The 12,888-nt window shown below is 38.3% G+C and overlaps 1 protein-coding gene across 1 annotated transcript in view; it reads right to left on the reverse strand.

The window, feature by feature from the left end:
* Positions 1-12,888, reverse strand: part of ITPR2 (inositol 1,4,5-trisphosphate receptor type 2) — a 594,002-nt gene that overhangs the window by 256,323 nt on the left and 324,791 nt on the right. Inside the window, exon 37 of the mRNA XM_040234592.1 lies at positions 7,648-7,756. Coding sequence (XP_040090526.1) covers positions 7,648-7,756 — 109 coding nt within the window. The remainder of the gene's footprint in view (positions 1-7,647; positions 7,757-12,888) is intronic.

Raw genomic sequence — 12,888 nt, forward strand, 5'->3', positions numbered from 1 at the left:
AACCAACTGAGCCACCAGGGAAGTCCGATGACAAAGAGTTAAAGACTAAATAAGATAATACATACGAAGGGTCAGGAATAATATCTGATTTTTTAATAAGGTTTCCCTAGTGGCTCAGATGATAAGGAGTCTGCCTGCAAGGCAGGAGACCCGGGTTCGATCCCTGGGTTGGGAAGATCCCCTGGAGAAGGGAATGGCTACCACTCCAGTATTCTTGCCTGAAGAATTCTATGGACAGAGGAACCTGGGAGGTTATAGTCCATGGATTCACTATTTTTTATTTATTAAAGAAAGATAAAATACTTAATACTATGGATGACAAAGAGTTAAAGATTAAATGAGATAATACACACAAAGGATCAGGAACAGTATCTGATTTTTAGTGAGCTCCCAAATAAATGCTAGCAATCATCACTTTATAAAAACAAGCATATAAAACTAGACCAGAGTAGAAGTGGTTTCTAGATCCCTTTGCAAAAATATTCCAAGAATATATAGCATTTCAAACCTGAAAATTTGAAGAATATTGAACTTGACTAAACATCTTTGTTGTCCTATAGATTTTTTGTATTGTCAGTATAACTTACACGTGGATATGAATATACTCACAGAGGAAATTATGATTGGCATTCTAAATAGGTCAATTTCTCTGACTACAAGGAAAGAGACTGTAAATCACCAGATCCACAGGCTATCAGGGGATATTTTCAGGGCTCCTTATCTTTTCCAATTCTACAGGACAGAAGCTACGAATTTTAGACATTCAGGATCAGATCTTATAAACATCTTTACTATTTATTATTTATATATTTCTCCCTTTTATGAGAGAAATAGTTTCTAATGCTCTATAAATCTTAATGAAAATATATACTGAAGAGCATAAGATGAAGAAAACTGACCAAAAAAAAAAAGTCCTTCAAGCCAAACCAATCCTCTGAACACAGTTTTTACTATTTCCTGCTCAGCATCCCGACCATCCACCTCCATCCAACCCGTACAGCTCTATCTCCTGACCACCTCAGGTAAACCTTACTCAGACCTGGACCTAAACCACCTTGAAGTACACAAAACTCAGGTGCGGTGCTAAATTAAGCTTTGCTGTTCAAAAGCACACACATCCTAACAGGTATTTCTATTTTGTGGTGGAGTCACAGAAATAAAAGGGCTTCTCTGGTGGCTCAGATGGTAAAAAATCTGCCTGCAATGAAAGAGACCCAGGTTTGATCCCTGGGTTGGGAAGATCCCCTAGAGAGGAAAATGGCTACCCACTAGAGTATTCCTGCCTGGACAATTCCACAAACAGAGAAGCCTGGTGGGACACAGTCTACGGGGTCACAAAGAGCTAAACATGACTCAGTGACTAACACTTCCACTTCCACAGAAATAAGAGTAGAAAAACATGGCACTGAGGATGGAGAATATTAGAAATCACACTGCCTTCAAGACATTTTAAAAAACATTCCTTCTCTTCTCTTTCCCTACACACATTTTCCAACATACATATTTTTTAAAGTGCAAATAAACATGCCTGCTGTTGTTACCTAAAAGGATCCTTTCAAATGGAACCCATCGCAAAGGAACCCTGAGCTTTCAGGGTACTTATATATATCCTTTATAACTTTTTGCTTTTCTACCAGAATCGCCTAAACAAATACAACTTTATAAAATTTTTATAAAACTCAGCTAACTCCCTACTTCAGGGATTTTAATATACAATTTTCATGTTTTAACCTTCAATAAAAATAAGCATTGTCACTTGTAACAAATGGTACACAGATGATCAGTGGGTTTCACAGAGGCTTGCCTAATAGAAAATTAAATTTTCATTTACTTGTATTATTCTATTTGAAATCTTCAGGATATTACCACCCACATCTTCTCTCTCAGCCTCTGGCACAAAGGAACATAAAGCAAGGGAAAATATTAAGTAAAATTAATTTAGGAGCTATGATCAAAGGGATTATAAATTGAATACATTTTAAAAATCAACTAAATACCAGAAAAATGTAGTTACATGAATTTTTCCTTAATATTTCATACAGAGAGGGCTAATAAAATCAGAAAACTTGGTCTCGAAGTCCAAAATTGCTTTACGGACATCTGTTTCAACCATGAAGCAAATTTACTTCACTGCTCTATTTTTAAATTTTCACCCCTATGCACACACACAGACACACACACTTCTAGTACCAGAGACGAAAGAAGCAAAAATGAAAATGGAGATCTCCTTTTATGGTATTAAATTTAAATTAATGAAGTCTCAAATGTAACATTATGATGTTACTGTTGTTTAGTTGTAAAACTGTTTCTGACTCTTTTGCAGCCTCACAGACCAGAGCCCACCAGGCTCCTCTGTCCATGGGATTTCCCAGGTAAGAATCCTGGAGTGGGTTGCCATTTCCTTCTCCAGGGCATCTTCCCAACCCAGGGATCGAACTCCAGTCTCCTGCACTGGCAGACGGGTTCTTTACTACTGAGCGACCAGGGATGTGGAGCGACATTAAGATGGCTAGTGTGAAAAACCCTGGTGTGAGTCTTCTGTTTTGATTCAATTCTGGGAGATCTCTTGGGAGGGCTTCAATATACAGACAGTAGACATCCAGCTGACTGTCAGGCAGCCAGGACCTAGGTAAACTATGTGACAATGCAAGTCAATTCTCTGAGTCTCTCCACATTACAAACCTGGACGTACTGCTTCCTGTTCTATATACTTCCTGGAACTGCTGAAAGGTAGCAAAATATTTTACAGTACTTTGAAAACAGCAAAATTCTAGAAATTCAAAGCAATTTTTGTCATATTCATCCACATTTAAACTGTCCTACATTTTAATCAGCCATAGGTAAGCTCTCCAGTAAAAAGATCATTGTGATAGATTGGGTAATGGCCCTCCCAAAGATGTCTATGTCCTAGCAACAAAAACCTGGGACTGTCACCTTACTAGGTAAAGGAATTTTGCAGGTGTGATTAAGTTAAGGATCTTGCGATGGGAAGATTATATAAGATTATCTAGCTGGTTCCAAGGTAATCACAATGTCCTTATAAGAGGAAGGCAGGAGGGCAAGAATAAGAGTGGGGGGTATAACAATGGAGTCTTTCTCTGTGTGTATGTCTGTGTGTGCTGTGTGTGTGTGTGTGTGTGTGTGAGAGAGAGAGAGAGAGAGAGAAAGAGAGAGAGAGAGAGAGAGAAATAAGGCCGGGGGTGGGGAGGGAGGGTGTTGAAGACACTACAGCTGCTGGCTTTGAAGACAGAAGGAGAAGCCATGAGCCAAGGAGTGCAGGAGGCCCCTAGAAGCTAAAAAAGGCAAATAAAATGAATTGTCTCCTGGAGCCTCCAAAAAGAATTCAATTGACATTTTGATTTTTAAACTTCAACCTCCAAAACTGTAAGATAATAAACATGTGGGTTGTAAACTAATGAGCCACTTGATGAGGATGAAAGAGGAGAGTGAAAAGCTGGCTTAAAACTCAACATTCAAAAAACAAAGATCATGGCATCTGGTCCTATCACTTCATGTCAAATAGAAGGGGAAAAAGTGGAAACAGTGACAGATTTTATTTTCTTGGGCCACAAGCCACTGTGGACAGTGACTGCAGCCATGAAATTAAAAGATGTTTGCTCCTTGGAAAAAAGCTATGACGAACCTAGACAGTATATTAAAAAGCAGAGACATCACCTTGCCAACAAAAGTCCGTACAGTCAAAACTATGGCTTTTGTAGTAGTCATGTATGGATGTGAGAGTTGGACCATAAACAAGATTGAGCATTGAAGAACTGATGCTTTCGAATTTTGGTGATTGAGAGTCCCTTGGACAGCAAAAAGATCAAACCAGCCAATCCTAAAGGAAATCAACCCTGAATATTCATCGGAAGGACTGATGCTGAAGCTCCAAAACTTCTACCATCTGATGTGAAGAGCTGACTCACCGGAAAAGACCCTGATACTGGGAAAGACTGAGGGAAAGAGGAGAAGGGGACAACAGAGGATGAGATGGTTGATGGAATCACCGACTCAGTGAACATGAATTTGAGAAAGCTCCAGGAGATCGTGATGGACAGGGAAGCCTGGCATGCTGCAATTCATGGAGTTGCAGAGTCAGACATAACTTTGACTGAACAGCAATAACAAGTAGGAAACTAACATAGTAACGAAAACACAACCACCTGTTATCCAGGACAGATAATCAGGATTTTTCCTGAAAATACATAAGTAAGTTGTAAAATAATGGATTTGACCAGCTTCTGAATCTGTTACCCAAGGCCATTTCATCCAAACCGGTGGGTCCTTTAGGGCCCCTCCACTGGCACAGAAGAGGGAGCACCAGCCATGCTGACAACATGCAGAGATTGTCCATTGCTGCCTCTTTCCCAGCAGAGGCGTTTGAATCATTCTAGATCTAATATGCTTTCTAAAAATTTCATATAGGGAGAAAAGTCTTCTCCTTCCGCTAGTAGAAATGCTTCTCACTCTACAACATTTAGAATTAAAATGTTGACTAAGATCTAGAATTCTTTCAGCTACAGTTTTCTTATTCCATCTTTAATAGACACAGAAATTAAGAAATGATATTTATGTAAGTCTCTTTTAGGTTTTTCTTTCTAAGTTAATGACTGCATTTCCATATTCCTTAATGTTTAATTCTAGGTTTCTAAACTTTTATCTCTTTTGGATATTACATTCTACTATATTCTGTCTGCTTATGACTTAAAATCCAGCCCCCCCAAATATGTTGGACAAAATATACTAATCTTTCCTAATAGTGATATACATCATTTGTAAAAGTTGTCTGTGATCTGATAAATAAGATTAGGCTGAGAGGAAGGAGCCCTGGTTTTGGCTGGTTCTGGTTCTGGCCCTGCTGTGTGACCTTGGGTAAATCACACTACCCCTCTGGGTCTCTGACATCATCTATAAACCAGGTTGGACTAAATACCCAGATACAATGCCTTAAAAAGAGAGGCACCATGGAAGCAACCTGGATGTCCATCGACAGATGAATGGATAAAGAAGTTGCGGTACATATACATAATGGAATATTACTCAGCCATAAAAAGGCAAGCCTCTGAGTTAGTTCTAATGAAGTGGATGAACCTAGAACCTATTATACAGAGTGAAGTAAGTCAGAAAGAGAAAGACAAATATCATATTCTAATGCATATATACAGAATCTAGAAAAATGGCACTGAAGACTTTGTAATTTACAGGGCAACAATGGAGAAACAGACATAGAGAATAGACTTATGGACATGGGGAGAGGGTGAGATGTATGGGAAGAGTAACATGGAAACTTACATTACCATATGTAAAATAGATAGTCAATGGGAATTTGCTATCTGGCTCAGGAAACTCAAACAGGGGCTCTGTATCAACCTAGAGGGATGAGGTGGGAGGGAGATGGGAGGGAGTTTCAAAAAGGAGGGGATACATGTGTATCTAGGGCTGATTCATGTTGAGGTTTGACAGAAAACAACAAAGTTGTGTAAAGCAATTATCCTTCAATAAAAAAATTAATTAAAAAAAAAGAGAGAGGCACGTAGTATTTTGTTAATTCTATTGAGAAAGTATCACTTTTGGCAAAAACAGTTGATAAGTACTCCTCATTAGCTCCTTCACAAAGATAACACTGAGGGTATTGAGGCTTATTTGTATTTCAACAATCCCAATTCCAGATTGGGAAGGCTCAGTGCTGAAAAAGCCTGAGGGACACTGCAGGAACCCTGAGAAGGACAGGTTTCTGGAGGCTAATGGATGAGGAAGGGTGAGGCAGGGGAGGCAGAGGGGGTCCTGTAACACCCAGGTAGTGCAGAGCCCCTGAAGGTTCCTGAAAGGCTCTCGTGATCTCTGCAGACACTGACAGGACCCCAGAAGCATGTGAAATGCACTCCGTGGTGGCCCTGAGTAAGCCGTGCCATCGGCCTCCATCTCCCCAGTGCCCAGACACTAGGGCCACCATTTAATAGTTGCTCAGGCAGTGTGAGCTGCCAGAGTGAATGAGCCTAAAGAGCCTCAGCTGACCCCTTCCCTGAGGATCGTGTCCTGGGGTGGGGGGCGTGGTTCACATCATACTTGATGGGAATAGTGTCCTTGGAGCTCTGAAAACAGCAGCCCTGCCTCCCTTCAAGGAGGTCTCAGGGAACTGGGCACTGGTGTTTTCTAGACAAGAGAAGATGAAAGCCTGAACTAGTTAGTGATGGCCCTAGGAGTATAAAGGAGACCCAGATAGCAGCATGAATTATTTTACAGTGGTTTGGGAGATATGCTGAAATTCTCCTGACTAGTCACAGTAAAATCTTGCCTGATTTCTTTCCTAGTTTCCTTTATAGTAATTCAATAATCATCTATTATATAAAAATGAAAGGCTTATCACATATCTTCTGTTAAGCACAAATAACTGTTATCATAAGCTTCACTCATCTGTAAAAAATTCATATGACCTCATTTTTTCTACTTTAGGACCTGATACTTCAGCCAATATCAAACAATCTACAGCAATAGTTTGAAGAACCAAAGGAGAAAGAAACAAAAAGTCCCAAGGAACTCTATGTACTGTTTTTAAGAACATACCATATAGTCAAACTTATAAGCATATTTCTTGAGCCCTATGCTACAGCAACATTTATTAAAACTGTATTGACCACCTGTATTTTATTAATGTTTCCCAAATATAGTTTTAAGGATGATGAGAACTAATGCAATGCAGAAGTCATTTTGATTACTGAAGCAAACAACTGATTCAAATGCTGTATTTTGAAGCTATCCCCCCTTCTATTAATATCCAAGATTCCACTGCAATTCTTTTCTACCGAAATATGTTAAGAAAAAAAATCTACCACTATAATCTTTTTGGAATTAGATAGCATATACATAAATAAAAATAAAATCTTTCAAATTTTAAACATACCAGATAATTAATATTTATAGAAACAGAACAAAAATTATTAAGGAGCATGTTATAAATTATGTTTGATACCTAACATAAAAGTAAACAGTAAAGGTAGCTAGCTAAAAAAAACCTACATTAGATTTATATTTTATATTTAAGTGTATCACCTTGGGTATTAAACATGCTGCCAGCTATCTCTTAATGAGCATCTGAGCTGTCATTTTTAATAACAGGCTGACAATTATTATCTCTAAGTTGATATTCCCTGAAAATCATCTGTGCAATATTTAGTATAGTTAAGAATAGAAACTTATAGTTCCATTTATTTAAAAAAGTATTATTTTATAATACTGGGTATAATATAGAAAATGACATGAACATATATGTACAATGAAATCAACATATTCCAAAATGCACAGACCATTTAAATTCACAGCAGAACTTTGTACAAAATCTTAATAATGCTTAAGAAAGATCATTTGGTCCATTGACACTATATGAGAAAAAATATATATATTCATGACAAAATATAATAATAACAAATAAACCAAATACTTGGGCCATTCTAATCTTAGTTACTTCTCAAATCAAAAGTAAACATTAAGAGATGAATAACATAAAAACTCAAATTATCTATTCACCTAAGTACACACACTATTAATATGTAATACAAATAATCCTATAATAGCCTATTGTAACTTATTCATTATAGTATTCTAGAAATTCTGTTTTATTTTCAAATAGCAAGAAAAAATTTTAAATACCTCTTCCACAAAGCTGTCTTTCTTCTCTAGCATTTCTCGTAAAGTCTGAAGAATTTTAATGCACAATTTTTCTTCTTTTTCCATCAGTTTCTTTGTATGATTAATCAACCTTAAAACAAAACATTAAGCCTTAATAGGACAGTAATTTCTCTTTAAGTCAATTTAATAGCATCATATACCAGAGGGAAAAAATAATCACACCATTATTTTAGAGTATAAAGCAAACCAGATACATAGCATCAAAATTTTAAACTTATACTCTAGCTTATAAACTTTGTATTATAAAACTTTTGCTTTATAGTCAGTATACCCCAGGGCTTCTCAAGTTTATTCAGGTAACATACTTTTAGTGGGACACAATACTCTAAAAAGACCAATGAAATGCTGATTATCTTCAAGTCTATCATGTGAACTAAAACAAGTTTATTAGGAAAGAAATATGAATATCTGCAGTACAGTATACTTTATTATATTATGCCATACTATATTATTTTCCATGTAGTATATCACATTAACTATATAATAGCAGCATACAACACTGGAGCCTTAGCATTAATGGGATGCTTTCCAGTTTCCACTAATAATAACTGCTATTTTTCACTGCTAGGGCTTGGTAGAAATTGGCAGTTTTCATGATTAGAAGCAAAAAAAAAAAGTAAATTCAAGATAGTCCATCCATTTACTATTTTTGCTATAATTTTGGCAAAGATTCTAATTAATTTTACAGTGGTGACCTCTGCAGTGGGGTTCTGTCAAGAGAAATATTTGAGGTCACAGTTATATAACATCTCCAAGAACTCAGAATCAAATGAGATGCTGAGAATCAGAATTTATAGCTTAGCACATACAACTCATATTGTTAAAAAGCTGGTTCTCAAAACAACCCCGTGAGATATGTCCTCCTAGAAAAAAACAAAACCATGTAAAATATAATGGAATGATCTGATTTCAGTGACATAACGGGAATCCTATGGGACAGTGCCCCAAGGAAAAGTGAGCTTTCACTAGACAGCGGTTAGTCAGTGCTTATCAAGTGTCAGAGTGAAATATGAGCACTTTCCATGAATTTTCTCCACTTATCCTTATAGCAAGCCAAAGTCATATGTTAGGTTCTGTTAACAGGCTAATTTTGCTAATGAGAAAACAGAGACCCAAAGAGGTAAAGCAACTTTCCTCTGGTTACACAATTGTTAAGTTGTGGGATCTGGAAATAGACCAGGTCTATCTGACTTCCAGTAGTCATGGATGGATGTGAGAGCTGGACTATAAAGAAACCTGAGCACCAAAGAATTGATGCTTTTGAACTGTGGTGTTGGAGAAGACTTTTGAGAGTCCCTTGGATGGCAAGGAGATCAAACCAGTCCATCCTAAAGGAAATCAGTCCTGAATACTCATTGGAAGGACTGATGCTGAAGCTGAAACACCAATACTTTGGCCACCATGCAAAGAACTGACTCATTGGATAAGACCCTGATGCTGGGAAAGATCGAAGGCAGGAGGAGGGGACAACAGAGGATGAGATGGTTGGATGGCATCACTGACTCGATGTACATGAGTCTGTACAAGCTCCGGAGCTGGTGATGGACAGGGAAGCCTGACGTGCTGCAGTCCATGGGTTCACAAAGAGTTGGACATGACTGAGTGACTGAACTGAACTGAACTGAACCTGACTTCAGAGTCAAAATTCTGAAGCACCACTCTGTGGAGACAGGACATCCCTCCACTGATGAAGGGAGTCCTAGGTTACACACAGCTGTGTCTTACAAGAAGTTAGAGCAGAGACAAAGGCAAGAGTCATAAACTGGACAAAGAAGCCATTACATTTTGTTGGGGAGCTGCCTAGTGCTGACCAGAGAAGGTTTCGGAAACAATGTAACATTTAACTATGAAGATTTCACCTGGCAGGAAACAGTGGAGAGAAGTGATTTCAAAGGGAATGGAAAAAAGGGCAGAGGCAGAAAAGCTGATGTCATGTCCAGGAAATAAGTATACTCTAACTGCCAGCTGACAGCTAAAGACATGGAAAGGAAGAGTGTAAAAAGTGCAGTCTGAAAAGAAAGAACTGGGACTATTATGCTGAAGAGTCTGGAATTTATAGAAAATAGAGAACCACTGTGTTAAAGGAGCAGTATGATCCTGCCTACCTGTTAAAAAGACGGCAGTGGGAACAAGGGCATGGAAGCATGAGAACAAGTAAGAGATGAACAGGGCACACGACGGGGAAAGGCATAACATGACCTGGCAAACAAGGGCATACAGGAAGTGGAAAAACAGAAGGAAGGGAGATCACAGATGCCTAAAATGTATGGGCTGGGTTAGTAGGTGGGCAATGATAGTTTTAAATGACACCTATTTCATGTTGGGAAGGAATAGTGATTTCCTCTTAGACTTGTTACATCTGGGCAGGGCGCTATATGTCCATGTGGTCAGGCACATTTATTGGTCGAAAGTTCTCCTGGCAAGAAACAAAAACCTGCCTCTCTGAAAGAGAGTTATTCAGTTTTTTTCCTACAGACTGTGCTCTCCTTAGCTGCTCAGCCATGTCCGACTCTTTACGACCCCATGGACTGTAGCCCGCCAGGATCCTCTGTCCACGAGGATTCTCCAGGCTAGAATACTGGAGTGGGTTGCCATGTCCTCCTCCAGGGGATCTTCCTGACCCAGGGATCGAACCCAGGTATCCTGCATTGTGGGCAAATTCTTTACCATCTGAGCCGCCAGGGAAGCCCAAGAATACTGGAGTGGGTAGCCTATCTGTTTTCCAGGGGATCTTCCTGACCCAGGAATCAAACCAGGGTCTCCTGCATTGTAGGCAGATTCTTTACCAGCTGAGCTACCAGGGAATCTCATGAAAATCATTTGGTAGACACTGTAAATTTCTTTTGACATTTTTCTCTCTTAGACTATTTCTATTTTCCTTAATTCTTCTTTAGATAAAATATTTAATTCACTAACCATTTGAAAATATTGGTAGGAATAAATGAATATTTGCTTGGGATTTATACAAAGTATTCATCTATCAAATAATGTTTGGTTGAATTAGATCATTTGGCTTTCAAATTTTTTCTGTATCTAAGTAAAGAGTAAGTTTCACAAAACAATTCACCACACAAATACAGAATGTGAGTGTATTTATACAATGATCGCAAAAAGTTACCTTTACTATATGAGATGCATGCTGATATTTTATATTCTTTCCCAATTCTTTTTACAAATCAATGGTTTCCTCTTCATAAGTCACATCCCATAATTTGGGAAACATTAAGCTTCTCCTTCATAAGGGAGGAGTAAGTGTGGATATTAATGAACTACATGCAGCCACCATAAAAGCCAATTCTTACAACGACCTATTCTCTTCCCTCTCACTATATGTGACTAATGTGTAATCTGGTCCTTTCCTGGGGGTTAGCCCTGACATTCTCCAGCAGACCCATCTGACTCAAAAAGTTCCAATAATTAAATTCATCTGAAGAAGTCAGAGAACCCACTTAAGACCTACAGCAATTAACGATGCTGAATTCTAATTTTATTATAATAGATATCCTTGCAAATAAAACTCTTGGCTCTTTCCAGAATTATGCAAGAAGTAAACAGATATCCCTGAGCCTCAAGCCATGCTACAATCACTCACATACAACTGCATAAAAATCCTTTCTCTAACCACTAAACTATGTGTGAGTTTCTCTTCCTCCCTCCGAATGTAGGACCTGTGATACATTCTCAGTATCAGGTCATTCTGCTTCTCTCCTTTGAAATTTACCTAATATTGCAACAGACTTGCTTCATCTTCAGCACAGGTCAATATTTTCTTGACATTTTGAGTTACTTTACATCACCTTCTCACACACCTATATCCTTAAGTTCTAGACCAGAATTTTATTTGAGATTGTTGAAATGTTCTATAACTGTGCTGTCTTAGTTGTTGGCCAGTAGCTACCTAGGGCTACTGAGTATTTAACATGTGGCAAATGTCGACTGAGGGACTAAATATTTTATCTATGTTGTAATGAATTTTAACTTTCATATTAATAGCCATGTATAGTTATCGTATTGACACTAATTCTTGACACTGAATCAGCGAACTCCTTTTCTCAAGGGCAAAATAGTAAATAGCTTAGGCTCTGGAGGCCATGCAGACTAGGCCACTAGTCAGTTCTGCTGTAATAGTATGAAAGTAGCCACTGATGACAATACGTAAATGAATATGTGTGGCTGTGTTTCAATAAAACTTTAGTTGCAAAAATTATCAATGGCTTGTGGGCCAGAATTTGCCAATCACTTGTCTAGACCATCAAGCCTCTGGGATATAGCTATAGCATCATATGAATATCCTGGAGTTAAAAAATCTCACGTTTATTGCCTACTTTTTAACCTATGTTATATATACGTTGATATATATTCATGGGAGAAAAAGTATATTTGTCAAAGACCCTATTTTTATACTAGACAACACCTCTACTTTTTTTTTTCCAGTGGTTTCCACAGTCAGCAGTTTGCAGACACTCTAGACCTCTTCATTTAAAAATGCTTATTAGAAGGCTGGTTAGTACCCAGACAAGCCCACTCTTCCCAGGCTTCTTAAGATACAGTGATCAAGAGTAAAGAATTCCTGATTTTGGCCATAATGGAGAAACTCCACCTGCTCTTCAACATGATCCCTACAGTCAGTTCTTCTCACCCCATACCTCTTTTTCTCTCCCCAAATTCCAACTTGAACTGGTAAAAGAAAGAAACACACTTCCTGTGTCCACTCATCCTTTAATTTCTGCCTCACTATGTCACAGTCAATACAGGAGGCTTTGAGACCGTGTTAGCCATATTCTCAACCATACAGAAGAGGCTGTGACAAATAATGGTCAAGGGGGTTGCAGCTTCTTCTGATCCTTCATCCAGATTCTCTCCCCAAGGAGACCACATACCTCTGCCTGGCCATCTTGAGTCAACATGCGATTACTTGCACAAATCATTCAGTGAAGGGTCCTCCACATTAAGATGCATCTTTCTGGAGCTACCTAAAACTTTCTCTCACAACTGCTTACATTTCCTTGAGAATTGCTCCTTTACCATTAAAATGAAAACATTCTAGGATAACACACCCACTGCAATAGACCTGACAATATCACAAAAATGCTAAGAGAAATACATAAATGAAAGAGCTTTAGATGAGCACATCAAAGCAGCATGGCTGAGTGCCAGGTCAAGACTTAACAGCTGGTTACTGAAGCACACCTGGGCCTCAGT

This window comes from Oryx dammah, unplaced genomic scaffold (assembly GCF_014754425.2).
Source record: "Oryx dammah isolate SB20612 unplaced genomic scaffold, SCBI_Odam_1.1 HiC_scaffold_29, whole genome shotgun sequence".
Lineage (NCBI taxonomy): Eukaryota > Metazoa > Chordata > Mammalia > Artiodactyla > Bovidae > Oryx > Oryx dammah.